This window comes from Pelophylax lessonae (assembly GCF_965119305.1).
Source record: "Pelophylax lessonae genome assembly, chromosome: 7".
Lineage (NCBI taxonomy): Eukaryota > Metazoa > Chordata > Amphibia > Anura > Ranidae > Pelophylax > Pelophylax lessonae.
In genome coordinates, this window is record NC_138774.1 from 178093633 (window position 1) to 178121626 (window position 27994).

General features: G+C 46.1%; 1 protein-coding gene across 1 annotated transcript in view; it reads right to left on the reverse strand.

Moving 5' to 3' along the window:
- Positions 1-20359: 20359 nt before the first annotated feature.
- CNTRL (centriolin) overlaps positions 20360-27994 on the reverse strand; it is a 166877-nt gene continuing 159242 nt past the window's right edge. The window contains exons 39-42 of the mRNA XM_082263161.1: positions 26640-26918; positions 23818-23880; positions 21746-21946; positions 20360-20499 (exon numbers count right to left, since the gene is read on the reverse strand). Of these exons, the coding sequence (XP_082119287.1) occupies positions 20395-20499; positions 21746-21946; positions 23818-23880; positions 26640-26918 (648 nt within the window). The 3' untranslated portion in view covers positions 20360-20394. The remainder of the gene's footprint in view (positions 20500-21745; positions 21947-23817; positions 23881-26639; positions 26919-27994) is intronic.

The window sequence follows — 27994 nt, forward strand, 5'->3', positions numbered from 1 at the left end:
TATGAACAACCAGATAAGGCGAACGGCAAGCCAGAGCCACCAATTCAGACACTCTGCAAGCAGAGGTGATAGCCACCAGAAAAGCAACTTTCTGGGACAACCCAGACAGAGCTTTTTCTCTGATGTGCTCAAAGGAAGGCTGTTGTAAAATGGACAAAACCAAATGCAGGTAGAGGCAAAGGAGCCTTCCGCGGGGGGAGCCAGATGACGCACCCCTTGAATAAAAGGTGTGAATCAAGGAATTAGTTGCCAACAGACCTCTGATCGTGCCCAGTGCCAAGTGCTGATCCACACCTTCCCGCAGGAAGGCCAAAACCCTTGCCCCTGAAAAAGGAGCGTGGATGAAACCCTTGCCACTCACACCAGGCAATATACGCCGTCCAGGTACAATGGTAAATCTCCCTGGAGGTAGCCTGTCCGAGCCCTCAGTAAGGTAGGAATAACCGCATCCGAGAGACCCTAGTCCCTCAAAACTTGGCTTTCAACAGCCATGCCGTTAAAGCCAGAGATTGCAAAGCAGGATGGAAGATTGGCACTTGAGACAATAGATCGTCTCCCAGCGGAAGCTGCCAAAGCGGCTCGATGACCATCTGCACGAGGTCTGTGTACCAAGACCGATGAGGCCAGTCTGGGGCCACCAGAAGCACCTGCACCTGTTCCGACGCCAATGGCGGAGGAACCTCAACAGGGGTTGAATCGGAGGGAAGGCATAAATCAGCCGATACTGGTGCCAGGGCACCACCAACGCATTCTTTGCGTCCACCAGAGGAAAGCGGGTACTGGCCACAAACCTTCCCACCTTTTTGAGGAGACGGGACATGAACAGAGCCACGTCCAGAGTCCCCCACCGGGCACACAGAAGGTGAAAAACCTCCGGATGCAGGGACCATTCACCCTGGTCCAAGGACTGGCGACTCAGATAGTCCGCCCGCCAGCTTTCCACTCCTGGAATGTGAACAGCCGAAATCGCTGGAACGTGTGTCTCGGCCCAAGACAGGATCTCGGCCACTTCCTTGGCCGCCCGGGCACTCTTGGTGCCCCCTTGGTGATTGACGTAAGCCACTGCCCTGGCGTTGTCCGTCTGAACCCGAACCGAGTGACCCTGTAGCCGAGTCGTCCAATGGAACAAGCAGAGCTTGATTGCTCGGAGCTCCAAGAGTTTATCGGTAAGGAGGATTCCTCTGCCGACCACGTCCCCTGGGCACAAAGTGTGCCTAAAACTCCACCCCAGCCCGACAGGCTGGCATCCATGGTGATCACTGTCCACAGTAGAGGCCAAAAGGATTTGCAGTGAGTCAGAGTGGGGGACAGGAGCCCCCATGAAAGGTCCGTCCTCGTGAGGTGGCTAAAAGATATCCTCCTGTCCAAAAACGGAGTTTTTCTGTCCCACCTGGCAAAAATCTATGAAGAGTAATGCCACAAATTGAAAATGCTCCTCTGCCACTGCGAAGCGGAGATACCGCTGATGACCTTCGTAGATAGGGAAGTGCAGATACGCATCCTTTAAGTCGATGAAGGCCAGAAAACCCCCCCGGGCTCAAACAATGCCACCACCGACCAAATGGATTCCATCCGCAACTTCTGCACCCACACAAAGCGGTTCAGAGATTTGAGGTCCAGAATCGGACACACTTTTCCCTCTTTTCTGGGCACCGTGAACAGGTTGGAATAGAACCCGCAAAACCTGTCCCGCTGATAACCCACTAACGCCTTGGGCAATAAGATCTCGCACTGCCCCCTTGAGATCTTTTAAACAATCGGGAGCCAGACGAAGATTTTAGGGAAAGAACCTGTCTGTGGGGCGAGATCGAAATTCGATCTTGTACCCTGAATGAATCAGTTTGTGAACCCACCTGTCCTGGATTTGGGACAACCAGGGTTCCTGAATGTAACGCAGACGTCCCCCCACCCATGAAACGGTTGAGGGCGTCCCTTCAGGCTGGGCCACTGCGCCGGACTGACTGGCCTTGGGCTTACCGGACCATGGCTTCTTGTGACCGCCTGAGGCCTTGAAGGATTTACCTTTGTCCTGTGCCCCTGAGGTTTGAAAGAAGGACCTCGCCTAGTGCGGGATGATTTACCTCTATCAAAGCCCTTTGATCAACTCATCTAAGGTATCCCCAAAAAGTCGATTACCCACATAAGGGACATCAGACACAGTCTTCTTGGAAGCGTGGTCAGCCGACCAGCTTTTTAGCCAAATAATGTGGCGGATAACGGTATTGAAACCGCTTAGGCACCGCCAGCATGTTTGATGCGACACCATTGATCGTTCACGGTTTCGTAAAACTCCTCGGGGCAAGGGAAAACCTGACCCGACTTCTGGGCTTTTCGGGACCCGAAGGACACCCGCTTACCTGACTGGGCTCATCATCAAGATTTAAAGTCTCCTTGATGGAGCTAATGATTGCATCCACTACCGTGCCGCAGCAGAGGACACCTCCTCTCCCCATCCGAATGTGAGGACTGGGACCCCCTTAGGGGGGACGTTGTCCGTGGCAACTAATTTAGGCTCTGAGGCAGAAGACTGAGAGGGCATTGGCCATTTATGAGCAGTGTGTTCAGACATCAGCAGATCAACCTTGGACACCAAGGTCGCAAGCGCACCAGATAAGGAGGCCATGGAAGAGGATTCAGGAGTTCCTGAAGCCCTAACCAAGTCTGTGGGAAACTTGTTATCCTGGGGACTCCATTTAGCATTAAAAACATTTTTGAGGACACTGGCCCTTTAACCACTTAAGCCCCAGGAGGATTTGGCTGCTCAAAGACCAGGGCCTATTTTGCGATTCGGCACTGTGTGACTTTAACAGACAATTGCGCGGTCGTGCGACGCTGTACCTAAACGAATTTGACGTCCTTTTTTTCCCACAGAGCTTTCTTTTGGTGGCATTTGATCACCTGTGCGATTCTTATTTTTTGAGCTATAACAAAAAAAAAAGAGTGTCAATTTTGAAAAAATAACAATATTTTTCACATTTTTTATATGAAATTCCCCCCAAAAAATGTAAAAATCAAAAAATTTTTAACATTTTAGGCCAATTTGTTTTCTGCTACATATTTTTGATAAAAAAAAAAAAAAAAAAAAAAAATCGCAATAAGTGTATTTTGTTTGGTTTGCACAAAAGTTATTGCGTTTATTAACTAAGGGCCCTTTCACACGGGCGTTCCGCATGTCACCAAATCATCCTATTTTTTTGCGGATGATATACGGGCATAATGCATGTCAATGGCATTGCGGATGTCAGCGGATGACCATCCGCTGACATCCGATTTTCATCCTTTCAGTTCTGTTCCTTTTTTTTGGAACGGAACAGAACCCTATTTTTGTTCCATTCAAAAAACGTAACGGATACAAAATCGGATGTCAGCGGTGTCATCCGCTGACATCCGCAATGCCCATAGACATACATTATGTCCGTATATCATCCGCAAACGGGATGATATGCGGACATACGGAGCAGATGACACAAGTGTCATCCGCTCCGTGAAAAAAAAAAAAAAAAAAAGCATCGGAGCTGAGAAAAAAAACTGATCGACCGTGTGAAAGAGGCCTAAGGGAAAGATTTATGTCATTTTTATTGTTTTTTTTTTTTTAACTAGTAATGGCGGCGATCTGCAATTTTTTTTTTGCGGGACTGCGACATTGCGGCGGACAGATTGGACCCCTGACTAACATTTTTGACACTTTTGGGGGTACCAGTGACATTACTACAGTAATCAGTGCTATACATATGCACTGTTACTGTAAAAATGACACTGGCAGGGAAGGGGTTAACTTAGTGATCAAAGGGTTAAGTGTGTCCCTAGGGGCGTGATTCTAACTGTAAAGGGGCGTGGCTTGAGATGTAACCACAGAGACATACAATCCTACATAGTAGGATCATATGATCTCTGCAGTTACATCAGGGAGAATGACAGGCGGCTTTGGTTAAATCAGCCGCCTGCTTTTCTCCCTCTCCAGCGGAAGATCGTTGTGAGTGGCCGGCGGACATCGGAGCCGCTGGTCACTCGCGCAGAGATGCCCGTGAACGAGCGCGCCTCTGGCGGCGCGCGCTCGCCCCCTACAGGCTCCTGGGCGAGCGACGTAGTACTACGTCGCTTTGCCCAGGAGGGGCTGACTGCCACATTAAATATACTGTGGGCGGTCGGCAAGTGGTTAAAACGGCGGTTCCCGCTGTCCACACCGCAAATCTGCACCGCCAGTGGAGACCCCTTTAAAACTGCTATAGCTACAGAGAAAGAACAGTTTTACAGGAGAATGGCCGTAAAACAGCCAAAAATCAGCCCCACAGTGTCAGTGTACATTACCAACTCCCACACGCTGCTGCAGTGAAGGGAGAAGAGAAAAAGGAAGTGACCTCACTCACACACTAGAGGCCGATCCATGCCCTGAGCCACAGTATAATTAATGCCTATTAAAAGTAAATGGGAGGAAGCACTCGCAAAATGGCCTCCGCCCTTACTAGGCGGCCGCCCACAGTAAAGATGGCGCCCAAACCGGCGCCTGAAGGTCAGAAAATGACTGCTGCCCACACAAGGAAGCCTGCCCTCACCCAAAATGGCAGCCGAACAAACGGCGCCTAGTCAGCACAAACCCAGGAAACTGGCCACCGCGGGGACACCTCAGAGGCACCCCCCAGACATGCAACAATCCCCCACACCCCCCCATTCAGGCAGTGTACACCGCATAGCGTCCCCAGCGGGGGCAGGGAGGTAGGGGTCACCAAAAACAGCCAGGGAGGGGGACAATACAGAGACCACATGTTCTGCCTTCCCCTAGGAGTCGGCCCACATAACACCCCCAGATAACAGTCCCAGGAATAGGGGGGTAGTGTAACTCACCATACCACGGACTGCAGGCTCCGCTCCGATACGGAACACCTCCCACCCTGAGTGGGGGTGCTGTCAGCCAGGAAGAGATGCTAGCAACACACGGGCATTCTGGAGTTGAGACATCCCGGCGAAGATGAATTTTCCGCAGGCTCGTCCCCTTCCTCAGGGGCACTGTCGTGGTGAGGCCTGGGCGCACACATGACCTACGATGCTCGTTGGCAGGCTGAGACACCGTAAGGATCTATATTATCCAGTGCGAGGCCCAGCTCTGCTGTCGCTGGTAGTCCTCCAGGGATCCCCTGACTAACTAGCGATAGTGAGTGATCAAAGAAATAAAAAGAAAAATACTTTTTTCAAAGAAAAAGACAAAAAAACTGAGACCTAGGACCCAGCTGGGAAACCTAGGCCTACTACTGATGCTAGGCAGCAATAAACTGAAGAGCAGCACCTAGTGGCTGATGGGTAATGCCTGAGGGACAGCCCCCTAGAGGTGTGTTGTGTGTAAAAGCTTTTGTTGTTAACCTTTTAACTACCTAGCCTGCTCCTGCAGAGAGGGCGCATTACCCACTTGATCTTTTGATATAAGTGAACTCAGAGCAACCTTTTCCCACCCAAAAAATGTTCAGCATTTAAATACTGGATCATGTTTAACTAGGAAGCGCTAAATATTTCAGACCAGAGAGCACTGCTAACCTAATGGTGGTCAGTGGGGATTTCCAGCATTTACCTGTAAAGAGAAGTGATACCATTTACTCCAGTCCAACATCTGACAAATTGCACAATGTTTTATTTTTCTAAAAATATAAAACAATCTGTACATTTTAGTCTTTATGTAGAAAAATATTCATTATAAAAACAAATATTCAAATACAAAAACATACAAATTAAATTCTTATATACATATTAGTGCACATGGAATGGGAGGGGGGTTGTTCAGGTACAATAAGGCTCATAAGGTACAATAAAGGCTTCCATATTGTGGGATTATCTGCAGGTAGCTTTTACAATCAGTCAATATGATCAAGTTGGATATCCAATGGTGGAGGGGGCAACAAGCTGAACAATTTCCTGTCCTGCTGTGTCCACTGTGCATTGCAGTCTCCAGTAACAGCTTCCTTCTGAAATACAAACAAGCAATCTGAGAAAATCTAGCTGTAGAAAAAAACTACTTTGGCAAAATCAGCATCTTTAAGAAACCCGATTGTATAATATTCTGTCGTAGAGAAACCTAATACAAAAGCCACAATACAGACTATGTTGTAAGGCAGTCAAAGCCAGCAGCGAGAGTAAGATAGGGAAGTTGCTAACGGCAGCCCATAAGGCCTTAAATACCGACTAGGGTAGTCACAACAAAGCTAGATGTGGGAGATCAGTGACTGAAACCAGAAGATCAGCATGAGATGATGTAATGCCACTCAACAAGGTTTTTTTTTTTTTTTGAGGCTATCTAAACCCAAACACAAAAAATAAACCTACTAAACAAAAACAAATAGGTAGCACTTAATGCGGAGTTCCACCCATAAGTGGAACTTCCGCTTTAAATAGTCCTAACCCCCTGACATGCCACATTTGGCATGTCATTTTTGGGGGGGGGGGGGGGAGCGGGTACCTAGTTTTGACAGGTACCCGCTCCCACTTCCGCTCGGAGCGCCGCGGCGCCCTGAGCGGAAGTTCTTCTCTCTCCCTCCCTCCCTGCAATCTTCTGGGACATGTCAGAGGTCCCAGAAGATTGCCGCCAATCACGACGCGTAGCGCAACTCGCGCATGCACAGTGCGTACCCGGCTGTGAAGCCGCAAACTGTCACAGCCGGGTGCCCACATCAGTGATGCCGGCGCCGTGGAGCAGAGAGGGAGAAGACGGCGCATCGCTGGACCGTGGGACAGGTGAGTGTGCGGTTAGGCTGGAACTCCGCTTTAAATATTTTTCATGTGCAGTGTATACACACACACACACACACACTGAAATCTGTAAATGAAAAGGAAAAAAGGCCCTATAAAGTATAACTATCAATCTAATTGAGTGTGGATGTGAAATTTTCTTCTCCAATAATACCTACATGTGCCTTATGCTACCTTATTGAACCACACTCCCCAGATAATTTGACCTCCAAGTTGTAGGAAGATCAAAAAGAACACACAAGGTATAAGTAATATAGACGCCTGGCTACATCCATATATTGCCCAACTGGTCAGGATGGCCTATATGTCACAGCCTGACATAAGACGTTTAAGTCTTCATATCCCAAAACGTACTAATCCATCTTAGCTCACAATATTGAAATAGATACCCAATAAAGAGAGAAAATGGTTTCTCAGAGACCGGCAACATTTTATTAAAAGATTTAAACCCCCCCCCCCCCCCAAAAAAAACGCACATTTCGTTCATTGACTGACACAGCTCCTGATATTCATAACCGTTGGGTTATACTGCCCCCTACAGGAGTAGGACACTAGGCAGAAAATAATTCTGGCTACACCCAGGGGCAGTCCAGGGGGTATACTCCCTCTCTCTGCTATACACACTCAGTTTATTTCTGCCTAGTCAGGAATAAGGACCTATTTCCTTGCTGGGATCTTTAGTCCTGGCAACGTTTTTTTAGAGAGAATTTTTTTCTCCTGGATTTTTTCCTGTGGGATCTACAATTAACTGCCAGACTGGGCGACTGGCTGGATAATCTAGATCAGGGATCCCCAAACTACGGCCCTCCAGCTGTTGCGGAACTACACATCCCATGAGGCATTGTAAAACTCTGACATTCACAGACATGACTAGGCATGATGGGAATTGTAGTTCCTGAACAACTGGAGGGCCAAAGTTTGGAGACCCCTGATCTAGATCCAGTAGTCTCCCCAGCCTGGCCAGCAAGCACACGCAGACCTCAGTTCCTCGCTAGGTCGGCCTGCGTCATACCTCATTGGACAGGGGACGGCCTGCGAATTAAACACCTAGCGGGGTCGCATACAACCGGGCCTCAGCTAGAGTCGCAGCATTCCCCCTGGCCGACAGCACCCCATTTAGATGGAGAGGGGTTCTGTCTGATGCAGTGCCTGCCTGGTTCCTTGTATGGAGAGCAGCTGTCCCCCCTGGAGGGTTTTGGAGTGGACGTGGGCCCCTCCTTCCCACAGGCACTCCCCTTGCCAAGTCCATCATTCTGCCCCCCTATGCTGGCGCTATTTGGTTGGTCTAGCCACTTTCCTGGGATGGGGGCAGGGCGCTTACTGGGGGGGGGGGTGGTGGGAGCCCCTCCTCATCCCCTGGTGCTGACTCCTTGATCGCTTTACCTCTTGATCGCCGCACGTGTAGTGCAAATTCTCCTTTTGGCTGCAGGTGTCTGTTTCTGTGGGTGGTGAGTCTGGTGAGATCCTCTCCCTGTCTGCTGAGGATCACTTGGCGCTTTGTGCCTGGCGACCGGGTGGTGCTGCCAGCGCGGTGGGGGTTGTCCCTCAGCAGTGTTTTACACTTTTTGTGGGGTCCCCCTGGTGACTCATGGAGTCTTTGGAGCACATTTTACCACCTGATCCCCTCTCTGAGGCTTCGGGGCCCTCCGGTCCCAACCATCCATCGATGCACTGACGGCGGTCCTGGAGTACCTTGTGTCCCGGGTAGAGGTGGCTTGCGGGCTAGCAAAAAGTGCCCCCGCCTTCCCCTGCCTCATCAGATCCTGAATCGGATTTGGCCACCATGGACGTGGGTCATGCTGCTGGGTATGCAACGACACACCTGGAATCCTCTGATAGTGAGGATGATTCCTTTAGGTCTGTGACCGCGCACGAAAAGGCGCTGGTGGATGCACTGATCGTATCTGTGCGTGAGACCCTGTAGATGGAGGACGCAGCTAAAGGTGCCCTTTGGCACTCACAAGCTATCCAAAGCAGCAAAGGCGTTTTCTTTCCCTGCCTATTCTGACAGAGTTGTCACTAAAGAGTGGGGGCAACCAAAGTGTCCCCCTTGGGGTCCTTAAGTGCTTTACTAGGCATTACCTCCTATGAGGAGTCCCTTCTTAAGAAGTGGACTGTGCCACCGGTGGGGAAACCTCCGGTTTCCAGATTAAAGGCTGGGGACTCGTCAACCGGAATAATGGTTGGCTGAACCTGAAGGCGGAGGCTGTGGCCCGCACTATGTACACTCTGGCTGGTTCGGCAATGAGGCCGGTATTCACCATTGCCCTAGTGTCGCAAACTCTTACAGAGTGGGCTAAGCTCCTATACTGTGACCTGGAGGGGGGGAATAGCCCCCCCTGCCTTTGCTGAGCTGGCAGACCAGCTGGTCAAGGTGCTGCAGTTTTTCTGTGATGCCTGTTTGGATGTGGCTCCCCCTATGGCTCGCCTCCGTTTTGGCAGTGGTCCTTCAGCGTGTTTTTTACCTCAAGTGCTGGTCTGCAGATCAAACTTCAAAAAAGGCCTTGACTGATTTCCCTTTTGAAGGAGGTCGCCTGTTTGGATGACATAATTAAAGGTCTCGGGGGGAGAGAGTACTTTTTTTTTTTTGCAGGCTACTAAGGGCAAGGAACCTCGTTGTAGATGTGGGACTTCCTTCTCAGCACATAAGACGTTTTTTTTATCCTTCAGGGTCAACGGACAAGGGCTTGAAACCTTTAAAGGCCTCTTCTGGTCTGCCAAGATCAGGCTTCTCTAGACCCGGGGACAAGGCTCCTTCTGCATGCAGGTGCACCCTCACCCGTATCATGGGTGGGGGGAAGTCTTCGCTGGTTTCTGGACCCGTGGACTTCCCAGGTGCAAGACAAGTAAGTCCACAAAGTCATTTGGTCCGGCTACCAGATCGACTTTCGCTCTTGTCCCCCGGCAAGGCTTTTTCTTTCCAACTTGTGCCTGTCCCCAGACCGCTTACAGGGTCTGTTTGGGGCGGTACAAGCCCTGTTCCTTCAAGGGGCGAATGTCTTGGTCCCGACCTCAGAACGTTTTCAGGGTTTTTACTCAAATCTGTTCACAGTTCCTAGGAAGGAAGGCAAAGTGCTTCCAATCCTGGTCCTCAAGGCGCTAAACTGCTTTGTGCGGGTATAGAAGTTCAGAATGGAGTACATTCGAACGGTGGTGGCATCCCTGTATCAGGAGGATTTCCTCGCCTCTATCAATATCAAGGATGCCTACCCTCACATTCAAACATGTGCCAGTCACCAGCGCTTTCTCCGCTTTGCTGTGGGGGAGTAGCATTATCAGTTTGTGGCGTTACCCTTTGGTCTTGCATCTGCTCCTCGGGTCTTCACAAAATTGTTAGCCCTGGTGCTAGCTTTGCTATGCCAACTGGGGATTGCGGTACTGGGCTACTTGGGATGATCTCCTGCGAGCGGAGTCTCCCTCTGCTCTGGTGGAGAACCTGGAGGTCACAATACAAACTCTGCAGGAGTTTGGCTGGATTCTGAATTTTCAGAAGTCTGTTCTGGTTCCGTCCACAAAGCTGGACTATCTGGGCCAGACTCTGGACTGGGCTTTAGCCAGAGTGCTCCTTCCTGTGGAAAAACTCCAGCAATTCACCTCCTGCCGTCCAAAAAACGGTCATCCCTCTGGACTTGCATGCGGGTGCTGGGCCTGATGGTGTCTACCTTCGAGTCAGTTCCATTTGCAGAGTTCCATACGAGGTCCCTGCAAAGGGAAATTCTGACCAAATGGGACAAGACACTGCAGTCTTTGGACAATCAGATCCAGCTGAGTCGGGGCACAAAGAAGTCCCTGATATGGTGGCCCCGTTCCCCGGCTGGGCAAATCCTTCCTTACCTTGCATTGGACAGTGGTCTCCACGGATGCCAGCCTGTCTGGGTGGGGAGGCGTCCTCGGCAAGCATTCTGCTCAGGGGATCTGCACGGTGGAAGAGTTCAGACTCCTGATCAATGTCTTGGAACTCCGAGTCATCAGCCTGTGAGTGGATCATTGGATGGATCGCCTTCAGGGTTGTCCAGAGCGCATTCAATCAGACAATGCCACGGCCGTGGCTTATGTCGATCACCAAGGGGGCCCAAGAAGCGTCCTGGCGGCTCTGGAGGTAGCCGGCATTCTAAGGTGGGCAGAACAGTTCGTACCAGCCCTCTCCGCCGTACACATTCCTGGGGTGGAAAATTGGCAGGTGTTGGACCACAGGGAGTGGTCCCTTCATCAGCTGTGTCTCCAGGGGGGCACCCCCGAGGTGGATCTGTTGGAGTCTTGGCTTAACAGAAAGGTGCAGAGGTTTGTGGCTCAATCAAATGATCCTCTGGAGGACGCCACAGACGCACTGGTGGCCCGAGGGGTCAGTATTTTCTGATTAACGCCTTCTCTCCTCTCAAGCTTCTGCCAAGACTTCTACGCAGGATAGAGGCAGAAGGGATTCCGGTCATCTTTGTGGCTCCAGACTGGCCTCACCAGGCTTGGTACGCCAACGTTCCTTGGCAGCTTCGTCTCAGGGAGGATCTGCTGTCTCAAGGACTGATCTTCCACCCTGCTTTACAGTCACTGGCTTTGATAGCTTGGTGCTGAAGGATAGGGGTTTATCTGAGTCGGTGATTCCTACACTGTTGAAAGCTAGGAAATCTACCTCTAGGAAGATCTACCATCGTACATGGAAGATGTACATTGCGTGGTGTGAGTCTCTTGAGGTTTTTCCTCGCTCCTCCTTGATGGCTCGGATCTTGACCTTCCTTCAACGGGGGTCTTCCAATGACCTTTGGCCACACACTCCCTGGTGCATACCTTTCTTCAGGGTGTCCGATATTTGGTTTCTCCAGTGCGGATTCTGTTGCTGCTTTGGGATTTAATTTGGTGCTTTAAAGCTCTACAGAACCCTTCCTTTGAAAATATTTGGGAGATTCCCCTGCTTAAGCTGTCCCAGAAGGTGGTCTTTTTTTAGTGGCACTCACCTCTGTGCGCAGGGTGTCGGAACTGGCGGCGTTACCTGGTGAGTCACAGGAATAAGGTGGTTCTTTGCCCCTGTCAGCATTCCTTCCACAGGTTGTCTCTAATTTTCATTTGAAGGAAGACATTGTGTTGCCTTCCCTGTGTCCCAGGCCTAAACATCCGATGAAAATTGCCTTGCGTGTGGTCCAGGCAATTAGGGTGTACCAGGCAGCTACAGAGTCTTTCAGGAAGTCAGACTATCTGTGTGCTCACAGATGGGCCTCTAAAAGGGTTGTCTGCTTCATCTGTGACTATTTCCAGATGCATCAGACAGACGGTGATTCAGGACTATTCCATCACTGGTCAGGTTCCTCCTTTCCCTGTCAAGGCGCACTCTACTCGGGCACTCAGTTCCTCCTGGGCTTTCTGTCATCAGGCATCAGTGACGCAGGTTTGCAAGGAGGCCACCTGGTCGTCGGTATAAACTTTTACAAAGTTTTATAAAGTGGATGTGTTGGCATCTGCGAAAGATTCTTTTGGCCGCAAGGTTTTGCAGGCTGCGGTTTAAGAGGACCTGATCCTCTTTGAGGGTGTGTTGTTTTTTTTCAGGTGGGCTCCAGTTGTTTGGTTAAGCTCCTGTTGCCTGGTTGGGTAATGTTTAGACTTGGGAATTTTTTTTTGTTGTTCCCACCCCTCATGTTTAGTATTGCTTTGGGACGTCCCAATGGGTATGAAAATCAGGAGCTGTGTCCGTCTAATGTTCACTGACGGACACAGCACCCACCCCTCTGTGGAGTTATAATTCTCCTGACACTGCTTGTAACAAAACTGAGTAGCTATAGCAGAGAGAGGGAGTATACCCCCTGGGACTGCCCATAGGGGTAGCCAGAATTATTTTCTGCCTAGTGTCCTACTCCTGTAGGGGTCCAGTCTAACCCAATGGTTATGAAAATTAGGAGCTGTACCCGTCAATGAACATCAGAGAAATGGATTTTACGATAACTCAAAAATCCCATTTTAACCACTTCAATACAGGGCACTTTCACCCTCTTCCAGCCCAGGCCAATTTTCAGCGTTGTCACACTTTGAATGACAACTGCGCATTCATGCATCACTGTACCCAAATGACATTTTTATCCCCCCCCCCCCACAAATCTAGCATTCTTTTGGTGCCATTTGACCACTGGGTTTTTTATTTTTGCACTGCAAATAGAAAGACCGAAAATTAAAAAAATAAATAGATAAAGGTTTTTCTTTGTTTCTGTTGTAAATAAGCAAATTTTCTCCTTCACGGATGGGCACTGATGAGGAGGCAGTAATATACAGCACTAATATGCAGTGCTGGTGGGCGGCAATGATGGGCACTGATGGCAGGCATTACTGATGGGCACAGGTGTGCACTGATTGGCATGGCTGGCAGGCACTGGTGGGCATCACTGATGGGGCTGCACTGATAATCAATGTGCTGATTATCAGTGCAGACTCCCCTGTCAGGAGAGCTCTCCTCTAATCGCGCTTTGTCAGCACGAATAAAGGAAAAGCCGATAACCGGCACTTCCTGGTTACCATGTGATCAGCTGCGACTGGACACAGCTGTACACATGGTAAAGAGCCTACGTCACAGGCTCTTTACCGGGATCAGGGAGGCGGTGTGCTAGAACAACACGCCACACTGTGTGCCCCCAGGGCACGAACGAGCAGCTTATGCTGTTGGATGTCATGATGTCCAGTCAGGATAATAGAACCCCCGCCCAGCTGTCATGCTGCTATAGGCTGGGCGGGAAGGAGTTAAAAGTGCTTGAGTAACACCTTCAGAAGCATTATAATAAAGCTGCTGAGTGGCCACCGTGTAGACAGCATGTGGGGTGGGGAACGTTTTGGAGTAATGCCTTCATCAGGAGCATCTGACATCATACTCATTTCCCATTAAATACCCTTACCAAGATTCAAATTGGACAAAAAGTCAATCCACATAAACAGAAAACCCTCCTCTTCTGAGAAGCGTATCCTACCCACACCTAACAACCATACTTCTATTTTCTCCATCAGCCCATCCCCCACAGTTATTGCCTTTTTTTTTTCACTTGACCCTCCCTTCTAGACTGTAAGCTCTAACGAGCAGGGCCCCCAGTTCCTCCTGTATTGAATTGTATTGTAACTGTATTGTCTTCCTCATATTGTAAAGCGCTGTGCAAACTGTTGGCGCTATATAAATCCTGTATAATTATAATAATAATTTGAAGTAACACTGGCTATGGCTCTTAGAAAATCACCAGAGCTGAAATTATACTCTTGCTCTTATACCATAGAATAAACTGACCATCTAACACTGATCCTCTACAATCTTGTAACATAATTTAGACTTTTATAAACAAATATTGTATTATGATCTTTGTGCTACAAAAAAAAAAAATAATAATTTTAACAAAATGCGTAAAAAGTTGTTGAAGAGGCAATTTCATTAGGCAGATAACTATTTTTCATATATTTATCCCTGCAGTTTTAGGAATAACTCACCTAAACCATATATTATGTTCTTAAAATCTTAATGACTAACAAAGCAATTCAAATCTAATGATACATTTAGGCAAGTGTAGGTTTTATTCCTAGATCTCTCTCTATAGTTTATTTCCACCCCTTCAACACTTACATACTCTGGTCAATTCCACAGAATGTAGGACCTGTGGGACTTCTCTTAACCACTTCAGCTCCGGAAGGTTCATTCCCCCACCCCCCTTCCTAACCAGGTCATTTTTTGCGACACGGCCTTGCTTTAACTGACAATTGCGTGGTTGTGCGATGCTGTACCCAAATAAAACTGATGCATTTTCCCCCACAAATAGTTTCTTTTGGTGGTATTGGATCACCTCTGCGGGTTTTATTTTTTGCACTATAAACATAAAGAGACACAAAAGAAAAAAACATTTTTTTTTACTTTCGGCTATAAAACTTATTCAATAAAAAAAATTTTAAAAATCAAATTTCATAAATTTAGGCCAATATGTATTCTGCTACATGTTTTTGGTAAAAAAAAATCCTAATAAGAGTATATTGATTGCTTTGCGCAAAAGTTATAGCGTCTACAAACTATGAGATAAATTTATGGATTTTTTTTTTAACTAGTAATGGCAGTGACTAATAATGGTGGCGATCAGTGATTTTTAGCGCGACTGCGACATTGCGGTGGAGAAATCGGACAATTTTAGGGGACCAGTGACATTATTACAGTGATCAGTGCTTTAAAAAAAAAAAAAAAAAAAAACACTGTCACTGTACTACTAATGACACTGGCAGGGAAGGGTGTAACATCAAGGGCAATCAAAGGTTTAAATGTGTTCCCTGGGAGTGCTTTCTAACTTTTGAGGGGTGGTTTGACTAGAGGAAGATAGAGATCTGTGTTCCTGCTTAGCAGAAACACAAGATCTCCATCTTGCTCTCTGACAGAAGCCTCGAGAACAATAGTGGGGTGCCTGTGGCACGTGCGCACCCCAGACCCAGAGAAAAAAATCAAGTACAGGTACGTGATTTTGCACTTAAGGGCCGCCCTGCCGCAGTATAGGTACATGGGTCAGTCCTTAAGTAGTTAAAGAAGGGTAGGCAACCTTTCAGAGGTTAACATCTGGACAACATGGAGGAAATCAAAGATCCAGGGGGGAGGGGTTGTGCGTTGTTGTCGGCCTTTAAAAAAAATATATAAAGCCTCCAATAAAAACATAGTATGTGTTACAGTAGTGTCTTCTGCCCCACTTCAAATTACTCTTCCCCCTTCCCACAAAGCAGTGTCCTTTGCCCCCTTTCGCATCATTAACCCCCCCCCCAGTCATTTACTATGCCCCCCCCACTGTAGTGTCCTCTGACCCCCTCCTCCCCCTACTGTTGTGCCCTCTGCGCCCCCATTAAGATTACATAGAACTGCAAAAAAATCTCTAAATGCCTATCAACTAAACTCTTAGGGCTGAGGTTTAACTAAAACAGCTACAGCTCTAGTCACATCACTTACCTGTAAAGCTGGCCACAAATGTGTCAGTTTATTTAATTTAACCAGTGGTCTAATTGAAAAAAAAAAAAAACAACCTGATTCTCCCATTCACACATTTGAGGTGGATAAGGGAATCCTCCCCACTTCCCCATAATATTCTGGCAGCCGGGAGACATTCCCGCCATCAGAATACACAGATCAATGCTGCAGGCAATACAGCCTGCAGCACCCATAAAGAGGAAAGTTTATAGCAGGGCGGTTGCACAGAAGTAGATCACAGTGCCCATATATAGGTCGAAATTGGCTGGTGCCTGCTGAACAGGCCGAATTTCGATCCATCCACGGAAAGCTTTAATCTCTGAACTTCCGGCGCTGCAGCTCTGGGCTTTCTGGCAAAAAAAAAAAAAAAAGCAGTACAGATGGTCCGTCGGAAAAACGCCTCCTGGATTGAGAAAAAATCTTAAATACCACTGGCTGGAACATGATCTAAGAATGGGGTGAATCTGATAAATCTATAATAACATTATATTGCTCTGGTCAAAGTGTGTTAAAATAAATACAAATTTTTTTTCCCCAATACAAACACCAGTCAGTGAACCTGATCACCGCCACCGGGTATTTGTACTGACCTGACATTTTTGGGCCTCAAGAATGAGATAGGCCGTCACTACATCAGGATTGATCAATTTTCAGATATATACCATAGTTTGTGAACTTTCCTACAGACTAAATATACACTGATTTGGGTTATTTTCACTAAAGAAATGTAGCAGAATACATTTAGGCATAAATTTATAAAGAAAGATTTGCAAAATTTTATAACAGAAACAAAGAAAACGTGTTTTTTTAATTTTTCCGTCTTTATTTCGTTTAGCAAAAAGTAAAAAAAACCCAGTGGTGATTAAATACCACCAAAAGAAAGCTATATTTTTGTGAACAAAATCATAAAAATTTAGTTTGGGTGTTACATGACCACGCAAATGTCATTCAAAGTGAACAGCGCTGAAAGTTGGACTGGGCAGGAAGGGGGTAAAAGTGCCCGCTATTGATGTGGTTAAGGACTCCTCTATGTTTTTTAAATAAATGGCCCCCAGGAGCTCTATGCCATAATGTGCTAGTATGCATAGCATACTTACCTGTTAAACAATGTCCTCCAGCGATGTGCTGTCAGCACTCCATCTTCTTCCAGTCTTATTTCCGGGTTCACTCTGTTCAGCCACTCAAATGGCCGGGCCGCAATGACATCACTCTTGTGCATGGGCACAGGAGTCACGACATCACGGCAAAGAGCAGTGCTGTAAATGTACACTGAGCTGCCAATGCGTGGCTCAATATACATTACTACTGACAGGCAGGGACAAGCATTTTTGACAAAAGAGACCAATAGGGTCCCTTCTATCGTTAAAAACCCTTTCAGCAGCTTTTAAATTTAGTTCAATTCTGCTTCAAAGTATTTGTAAAGTTTAATCTCTACAAACGTGAGCACAGGTTGCAATTTTCCACCTCCAAAAATCTTAAAACTGGAACCTTTTTTTCATTTAAGGCATGGTCACATGACCACAAATCCTTTGCGCCATCCAAAGCTCTGTGGCTGGTGGACGTAAATTCAACAGCTCTAACACTGCTGCCGGAAGTGACCAAGCCCACGTGTCAGTTCGGCTTCCAGAGCAACCAGTGTCAGCTAGGCTAGGAGGAGGAGAGGAGCTGTTCGGGAGATGTTTATACATGCAGGAGCATGAATGAGGGTGTCTGATGTGCATGGGTCAACATACATAGTATTTAGGTTCCGAGAGATGACAATGCTAGCAGGCAATCTTATTCACCTTCAGCAATTGCACTGCAGTCAATGAGAAATCTGAACTAGAGAAAGGATGGGTACATAGGCATGATCATCAAGTCAATTCTATTTATAGATATAACAACATAAACAATGCATAATAAACCAATCATGTATTATTACATAGAAAACAAAGGAAGCTTTTAGGCCCCTTTCACATCTGTGCGACCTAAAAGTCATGCGATTTTGCAGCACACAGATATGAATGGTACTCATTGGAAATCATGGAGTACAACTTGTCATGCGACTTTGCTGTCCCAAGTTACAGGACAAGTCGCACAAGTGTGAAAGGGGCCTTATTTTTGAGCATGATTCTAGGAAACCTGTCCAAAAGCACCAGTGTGATTAGGCTGTGATGAAAGCAGCTGTTCCCCCTTCCAATTCATGTACCATAGATCAGTCCTGAGTCAGTGATGCTGAACCCATTTACGGAGTCACTACCCTGGCACAAGTATGGAACACCTGGGTGAAAGAATTGATGCTTCTAGGAGAGGCAAATTCCACATGTGATTACCTTTGCGCCACTTAAACATTTTTAAATTGTATTTGACTCCCCAGGGGACCAAGTGTAGCACTTTGTCCTGTTCTGATTGGTGGCCCCATTGTCCACTAAATACACGCCTTATTGTTGGCTGTAGCCCAATCATTTTTAAAGCCCAAATTTTGGCCATCCCTGTGGTAGGAGGAGGCGGCCCACCCTTTCTCTAAGCAAAATGATCAGTCAATTTTATGAATGAACAATCAGCACTGCTTGCTTATTCAGAATAGTAAAAGATCAGTTAGAGCTGCAGCTCTGTGTAAAGTATCTGTCGGAGCCCTGTATGAAGAAAAAGCAGCCGAAATCGGATTTTTGTAAGATCTTACCGTAAAATCCTTTTCTCTTAAGCTCATTGACAGACGTAGTCTTCTTGATTCTCAAGAGCTGGGTTATGTTGTCTCCGCAGGAGTAGGACTAGGCAGAAAGACAAAACGTTCTGGCTCCACCTTAGGGGCAGTCCCTGAGGGTATATTCTCCCTCTCTCTGCTACAGGGAATCAGTTCTGTTCTAAAGCAGTAACAGAGAATTTAACCCAACCCAACTCAATGATAGAGGGGCGGGTACTACGTCTGTCAATGAGCTTAAGAGAAAAGGATTTTACGGTAAGATCTTACAAAAATCAGATTTTCTCTATCGCTCATTGACAGACGTAGTCTTCTTGATTCTCAAGAGCTGGGACATCCAGAAGCAGTGCCACAAATGAGGGGTGGGATTGACAAAAATCAAAATCCAATCTAGAAGGCCCAACCGGTGCCAAAGTAGAAGTTTTAAAGGCTCATTATAAACAAAGAATGAGACTCAAAAGAAAAATTTCCAACGGAAAAAAACCCTCGAGGCAGACCACTGGTCTCCTCAAATGGCGGCCTGCAAAACCTTGCGGCCAAACACGGCATCAGATGATGCCATTACATCAACTTTATAATGTTTTGTAAAGGTATGCACCGACGACCAGGTAGCCGCCTTGCACACCTGGACCACTGACGCCTGATGGCGAAAGGCCCATGACGCACTAAGCGCCCGAGTGGAGTGCGCCTTAACAGGGAACGGGGGCCTCAACACCCAGCCCGTCGCCCGGCCCCGCATACTTACTTGAATGTGTCGCGGCCGACCAAGCGCAATGCAATGGTCTGCGCGCGCTGGTAGGCCGGCTGGGGTGACCACTAGTGTCGCCCAGTCCGGCGTATTTGCTTGAAGATCTCACAGGAAAAAAACACTGGAGAAAAACTGCCTAAAAAAAAATCTTTTTTTTTTTTTTTTTTTTTAAAGAAAAAATCTTGCCAGGACCAAAAAGATCCCAGCAAGGAACTTAGGTCCTTACTCCTGACTAGACAGAAAAAAACTGATTCCCTGTAGCAGAGAGAGGGAGGATATACCCTCAGGGACTGCCCCTAAGGTGGAGCCAGAACGTTTTGTCTTTCTGCCTAGTCCTACTCCTGCGGAGACAACATAACCCAGCTCTTGAGAATCAAGAAGACTACGTCTGTCAATGAGCGATAGAGAAAGATACATTATACAGAGCAGCAGCTCTGAGTGATTTTTACTCTTATGAATGAACAAGCAGCGCTGATCGTCATTCATAACAGCGACAGATCGCTCAGCAATGCGGCTCTCTGTGTCTATCAGAGGCTATTTTTACAAAGACACAGCTTGGCCAATGGATCACAGAGCTCTGAGTGAGCTTTCACTTTTAGGAATGAATTGTGTGGAATGTCGGCCTGTACTGTGTATAAAACAGAGCCGATCGATCACTTAGCACTGCAGCACTGTGTGATACCAGCTGGGTTTGTATATAAGCAGACACTGATAGGCAAAGAGCTGCAGGGACAAGAGCTGTGAATCACAAATCAATCTCCTTTCTAGAAAGCATTGTCGGAGTGTGAGGGTGCTTTCTGTCTGACCATGACAGACCACGGTAGATATGAACGGGGAGAAGTGTTATATGCTCTTGGTCCCTATGGGGAGTTTAATAGCATTACGTCATTTTTAATGAGTCGTTTTTTTAAATCCAGGCTGTGGCACTAGCGGTAGTTCTGGTCTGGCCTGTTGAAGACTGTTTAGAAAAAAAAGTGGGAACAAAAATGACTTGTTCATAGTGACAAAAGGTTTCATCTATTCTCGAGGTCTTACAGCATCGCAATTTCAATTATACAGGTGCTGTAGTGAAAGTTCAATGGATGGCACTATCATCAAGCCGCCTGTAACAGTAGCAGAGCATCACCAGCACACCAACGCCGACAAACTTTAGTTACAAAATCACAATGCAAGGTTTCACAGCTGCATGAGATACTTGCCTCAGAGCAACAATACAAAAAAAGTTGCATTATGATTTTGTACTGGCGAATGTCAATCTGCTACTTTTACAAATGACAAAGAGAGACTTACCTATTTTTCCAGGTGGCAGACTGTCGCCGAGTATTCACTACCGAACAGTCGCTGTGTTCCCACCAGTCCGGTCACAGGGATAGGGCTAGTGCTTACTTTACAGTTCTGCAATATAGGAAAATAAGACAAACCTGAATGTCAGAGGAACAGATGAAACCAGGGCTCAGGATGTGTGCTGGGATTGTCAACATGACACAATGGATCAAATTGGCCCTTTGCTATTGAGGCCACACTTGAACCACAAGCAGGTAAAAGGTTTCATCAGTATAGAGAGTGATAACAGTCTTTGCTAAGTATGGGGGAGACTGTAAGATGAGGCTGAGCAAAAAACGTCAACAATTATTAGATATGAGCTAAAAGTATTATCCTCATCTTTGAGCAGTGACAACAGAGAGTGGTAAGAGCCAAGCGTCTAACCAGCACAATGGGTAAAAGGCAACCTCACATGACTAGTATGACCCATTGCTATGGTTATGAACATAGTGGGTGGAATTAAATGCTCCTGTGCTATTACAATGGCACAGGAAACTGGTGAAATTTGCATGTGCCACATTAACAAAGCAGAGCGGTTTTAGGTTCACCTGCATCACACATCTTTATTTCAAAGTAAAACAGATTGAGAGTGGCAAAGGGATCATCCCAGTTTCTAATATAGAAAACTGGCACAATACCTGCCAAATTGGACCCGGTGTACAGGATGTCAACTGTCTACAGGAATTTTCCCTACATGAGAGGAGCCTGCATATAGACAGGGAAAACTCCTTTCCCTGCCTATATGCCCAGCTGTTAACCCCAGAAAATCCAGGATTAACAGCCTTCCAGAGAGGGAGACAGTGAAAGAAAGTAAGCAGCAAAGAAACTTGAAACAGATTGCTCACAATTAAGAGGCTTGTGTTTCTTACAAGCAGAATATCAGCCGGTTCAACGGAAACCGGCTGACATTCGTCCCGTGTGTACAGCACCCTGCCTGGCTCCTGAACGGGCATGCTGGAAAAACAGCTGCTGATCGGCATCAGATCAGTGCTCCAAGCCAATGACTGCGAGTGCTGACTGGTGTGCTCTGGCGGGTGGGGGGGTTGGAATCAATGTACTAACATTGCATAGTTAGTACCGCGAGCTCCTCCCGAGTTTCGGGCTTTAAACAGCAGCAGGGTCTGCTCCAGTTTTTTAAGTTTAAAAATACTTTTTCTCTTTCCAAAAGCAAAAAAATAAACTGAATAGCTGGTATTTTCTCAAACTCAGCTTAGCACATTGGGTTAGGTTGCTTTCCCTTGCTATGATGTTGCTTTTATGTCCCAGTTGTACATTATATACAAAACATACAACTTCACTTCACTCTTGTTACACTTACCAGGCTGCGTGTCTCTTCGCTCAGTAACTGTGTTGCACCAGAGGAATTCTGGGAATGGAATGAAGAATCTGCTGATATGTTACTGACCAGTTCATCCAGAGCATTCACTTGTCTCCTCAGATTGGACAGAGACCCAACTGTCTGCAGTCGACCTCTACTCAGAACATCTGCCTGCTTACACATCTGCTGATGGAGCTGAGCCTAGGAATGCACACCACATATTGGAATAGAATATTGTTAGTTAAATTGTCAGTTGTAATTCAGACACAATTATTCTTATGTATGCTCCCTGTGAGGTCTGTGCACAACTCTCTTCAAAACACATCAATGTGAATACAGAGTGATCACAATTCACAGAATATCACAGATTGATCTGAAGAGGGTGGAGGCAAGAAACATAGCTCAAGGCATGAGTTACCTACAGACATTTAAAAATGTAACTACTTCCCACCTGGCCTATTGTCAAATGACGGCTGAGCGGGAACTCTCCCATCCTGGGAGGATGTCATATGATGTCCTTCCAGGGTCAGGCCATGCTGCAGTGCAATCGGTCACCCACTGGACACAGCGGATGACAGATCATTTTATTGGGTCAGTGCCACTACCAAATCAGATCACTCTTACCAACGACAGTGATCATATGACTGTTGTACACACAGAAAGGCTTTCACTTCTAGACAGATATTTGTTGTGTACTGTTGCGTTGACCATCGTAATTGGTCACAGTGATGACATGGTACAGACAGGGCCAATCGCAGTGCATCTGTACCATGTGATAGCTGTGGCCAATCACAGCTTCACAATAGCACACAATGAATAGAATGATTGCTTATAACAATGATCATCACTGTTATAAGCAGTCATAGTGTGTAAAAAACAAAACAAAAAAAAACATGATCACTTCCCCAGAACAGTACAGCGTCACTAAGTTAACACTGCACTGCTCTTGTCACAGTATATAAGATATTGAAAAAAAAAGATACAAATTGAAGTGATATTAAAGTCAAGTATTTTTCTTTTAAAAATAACAAACGTCATACTTGCCTGCTCTGTGCAGTGGTTTTGCTCAGAGCAGCCCAGATCCTCCTCTTCTTGGGTCCCTTTCCAGAGCTCTTAAGGGCAACCAAGCAGGCTAGTTCCTGTGCCACTGCTCTGCATGTCCATTCAGACACGTAGCCATGGCTCGGCCCTGCCCCCTAACTCTTCTTATTGGCTCACTGGACAGTCTCCATCTTGAGGGCGGATATACTTGGAGGTAACCTGTTCCTCATAAAAGGCCCAGGGGCACATCAGAAGCACAGAACAGCACAGCACGGTAACTGAAGGAGTCCATAGGGTTGTCATGCTAAAAACGAAAGAACCATTATATCTATTTATATTTTTGAAAGCCGGCCATAGACTGTTCGAATCTCAGCCGGTTCAGCAGGAACTGGCTGAAATTCTAACCATGTATGAGCAGGCTGAATGTACCCACGTTGATAGATCAATCAACTTGGGTACAACCAACCTGCCGGATTTTACATGCGATTATCGCAAGCAGCTGTTATAGCCCCTAGCAATAATCACTATGTTCTCCTGGCAGGGGCAGCTTCCCCCACCCTCCTGCCGGGAGAACTAATGGCTTGGTGGGAGGGATTCCCCTTTCAACACTGTCTGTGTTGGTAGGGAAATAAAAATTTGCTTCGTCTATGGCCGGCCTAATGATTGAAAGGGCACATTTTTCTTGTTTTCTCATTCAACTATATTACCATTTTCTGTAGGCACGGTTTAAAAAACAAAACAAAAATCTAATGTGTGCCTCTTAAAAGAGCCAACAATTTCCATAGGGTGTACTTTGTTTTTCACATGACTATACAACTCCGCAGGTGCCAATACTTCTGTAAGGAATGGGGGATTCTTGTGGTTCTTGTCCAGTTCATCTATAAATGTGCCATCTGTGATGATGCCCAGCAGAGTATCGAGTATTTAGGGATTAGATTACTGCAGTCAGTTAGGTTCTGATTTCACACTGGTTGCTGTGAACTACTGTACTTAACTGAATATGCAAATTCAGTGTTATAAAATGTGCTCACCTTCAGCCGATCTTCCTGCTGACGCAGCTTTTCCCTTAGTGCCTCTCCACGCCAGTGTTCCATCTGCAGGAAGATACAATATTTCTTGTCAGGCGTTTATAATATTGGAAATTGTCCACTTTATCAGTGTTTGGAGAACATTGAATAGGAAATCGCTTGGCTCACTAAGGAGACTAATCAGAGGTTTTACACTTCTGAGTTCATTAACCAACCCATTCATTTACCCACTCATTAACCACTTAATTGCAGAGTGCTGTGTGTGGCCTGAACTTTTATCTGACATGAGCCCTGATGTTTATTGCTTTTTTTTTTATTCTGCTTATTGGACTTAAAAGGCGATTAGTTATCAAGATGCCACTCTCGCCCATGTGTCTGATCTATCTTGTAGAAGAGTGCGAGCATTGCCCAAGAATTCTCAATCCACACCTGTGAGGTCAGCTCATGGTGGAAGAAGAATCCATCCAAGCCTGCCAAACCTTTTGAAATTTCTTTTTGCATCCTCTGGAAATATATGTGGTCTTATAAAAAGGGATCGTAGAGTTGACCAGACCCTTCCAGAGGGACACAGGCTTCTTCCAATGTAGAAGAAAAGCCTTACGTGAGTAGAATAGTATGACATGGAGTAAGGTTCTAAGGGCATTAGACGGGACCACAGCATCCACCAAACTCAGGAGGCACACTGAGATGTACTGGGTTATAGGTATAGTAAAGTATTTAGGTTATACACTCAAGTACCTTTGACCAAAAGTCTTGGATTGCCGGGGAACTTCAAAAAATCTGTTTAAAATTGTCAGGGACATACATACAACTCCAGCACATGGTGGAGCATGAGGTGTAAATCCCTGCAAAATGGGCTGGGGTATAGTAGATTCTATGCAAAAATGTAAACTGTATCTGTCTATCTCTAGCTGACACCAGATGTTTAAACAGCCTCTCCTACATATCATCCCAATCCTCTCCATCAATGTTTGGGACCTCCCTCCGCCATCGCTCTCTGCAACTGGGCATCGTAGGAGGTGTAGTGCCAAACAATTATTTGCAAGTTATTGACAGCCTCTTGGATAGAATGATCCTGGAGTAGGTTTTCCAAAACCAAAGGCTGAGTCTCTATCCCCAGGGTCTGAAACTGTGACTGAAATGCATGTCATAGTTGGAGAGAACGGAAAAAATATTGGTTCGGAAGATTAAATTTTGCTTTTATTTGATCAAATGAGAGTAAAGTACCCTCCGGGTAATATTCCCAACCTTTTTGATTCCTTTTAAAGCCCTCACCCCTGGATCTTGGAATTCACAAAAGTGCAGCAGACATGGGTTGAGGTTTATTGCTTGAAAGCAAGAATTGTTACAACATGTATATTACACACAATAACAGTCATCCATTATGCAAAAAGGTCTTAGTGGTAAGTTAAAAACAAAAACCCCTGTTTTTAACGCATACTGTTAGACAGGTCAATTCGGTTGGTCGCTGGCTGTTTGGTAAGTTGTGACTGGAAATCTCTGTTTTTTTGATCTGCGTCCGACCTTCCAGTTCTCCTTACCACTAAGACCAGTTATAGGTGGAGGCGGTGACCACTTTTTGCATTATTGATATCTATATTGAGCCAGGCAACGCACTGACACCTTTGCCGCCATTGTGCGATGTGCTGGGTGTTCAGTGTGACCCTGTGCCTTTAAGGAGGGGTGGGCTCCCTCTAGTCACCTGTCCTCCATCTATCCCATTAAATGCATGTGCTCTCATTGTAGAGACTCTTTAAATTGTAGAGTTAGGGACTGCAGATCACAGGGTGCCTCGTCAGGGCCTGCAGCTTACGCATGTATTTGCAAATGTGTGCAACCAAACCCCTGTTTTTAACGCATACTGTTAGACAGGTCAATTCGGTTGGTCACTGGCTGGTTGGTAAATTGTGACTGGAAATCTCGTTGTTTTTTTGATCAACAGTCATCCATTATGTATCAAAAAGCACCACAAGAAAAATGTGTGCCGCTATAGATGACTGTTCACTTCTAAAGTGACATTTACACAAATGAGAGAAACAATTTGTAACAATGAGGTTTGATCATTCAGCTTGTTTTGGTCATTAAAATGTTTAATAAAGAGTTGGAAGCAACTGTCAAATACTATCACCACCGATAGCAATATAAAAGAAATACCACCTTAAAGTGCCATTGTCAAAAGGGAGTACAAAAAGACTTGTAGGGAAAAACAGGTCATGAAAAACAGCCCCAATTAAGGATGTCACAGCTGGAAAAGGGCCACAAGACTTGCGGACAGATAAATTAGTATAGTAGTAAAAAGACTGCAAGAAAAGAAACTCGGAGTGGAAATCCTGACACAACGGTTAAAGCAGCCCATACATTAATCCGTTTTTTTTTTTTCATTCAAACCGCAAATTGAATGTAACAAAAGACTCGATTCCCCCATCCACACATTCAATATGGATGTGGGAATCCTCCCGCCGAGCCTGTGTATTCTGACATTGGGGAGACTTGGGGAGTGATTCCGGCTATAGCCAGCAGCGTTGATTGCGCGGCAACGATCCAACAGGGTGGTGGTACAGCAGTCGATCGGTAGATCGTCTGCTGTACCACCACCCTGCCCATAAATGGTTTAAAATTTTGATCCACGTATGGCCGGCTTAACTTGACTTAAGCCATTAGGGAATGGGACTGAAAGGTAGATCCAACCTTACCTTTACAAGCCATTCTCACACACAGGATGACAGTTCAACAGTAAGGCAAAGTAGGTTGGAGGGCGGCAGACTACCTTAGTCAGTATTTGCTGTTTTTTTTTTTTTTTTGTGTGTGAGTTTCAGTTAACTCACCGATAAGTGACCCTGGCTACTCCCAAGTTTGTCTGCCAATTCTGATGCTGAAGCAGAGTTTGCTGTGAAAGGAAAATTCTCCTTCAGACTCTCTAGCTGAGAACCAAAACTTTGATTGCGTTCGAGGACAGCCTCCGCATCCTCCTCCAGCTCATCTTTCGTAGAGCAGTGCAGATCCTGAAGGGTGCTCTGGATTTCCAACTTAACCTGAGCTTTTAAGTCTTTCACAGCCTCATTAACTTCCTGCTGCCTCTTGTCCAGCTCCTCCTGACTCTTCAGCTGCAGAGAGAGAGAGAGAGAGAGAAAAAGAAAAGTTTAATCAGTTGTTTAGGGACACCAAAAACGACCAGAGATGCTAGAAGACGGACAAACATGCTCACATGATCTGACCATCAAATTTTTATACAGGCAGTCTTTGGAACTGGAGGGTGTAAACCTGAATGATGAGTGGTGGGAGGAAACTTTCCTGTACTTTCTAACTTTGAAAATGGATCTTAATCCTAACTGAATGATCCTAACAATGACATTTAATCAACTGCCATTTTGTTTTTAAATCATAAAATGCATTCATTTTCATCCTTATTTGCATCACAGTGCTGCAGATCTCCAGTTTCTTGCAGTTTCTTCTTGTCTACATTCCCTTGTTCCAGGGTTAGCTGCCTATTACTTCTCTGGAACAGCTTCCTGATGCTGACAACAGTAGACCATATTTGTGCTATGTGGGTCAGCTTGAGTGCTTGTAGTCTCTGCCAGGGCAGCATATAACAGAGTGACAATGCAGTAGAACAACTGGAGACAGTTGTCACACCATAAAACAAAGTACTGAATAATGAGCATTATAGCAGGATTACTAGAAATAATAATGAAAGCCGCAAATTTAAACAAAAAAAAAAAAAACTGAAAACAATTTTAGGAAGTACATTAACATGAGTAAAGATTATATGAGTTTTCAGTGAGTTAGTTTAGAGCTACTTTAACAGGAAGGAACAGATTAACTCTCTCCTTTGTCACCATTTTGGTAGGTAAATATATTTCTAAGAGTTGGTTCACATTGAGGCGACACGACTTCGTGAGGCGACTTCGGCGCGACTTGCACGGACTTCATATAATGGAAGTCTATGGAAGTCGCTCCGAGGTCGCCCCGAAGTAGTACAGGACCCTTTTTCTAAGTCGGAGCGACTTGTGTCGCTCCTATTAGAACGGGTCCTGTAGCAGTCAATGGACTGCGAGGGAGCGCGACTTGTCAGGCTGACAAGTCGCCTGACAAGTCGCGCTAGTGTGAACCGGGTCTAAAGGTGCTATTGACATAACATTTTCATCACAGGTCAGTAACAACCCCTGCAATCCTTACCTAC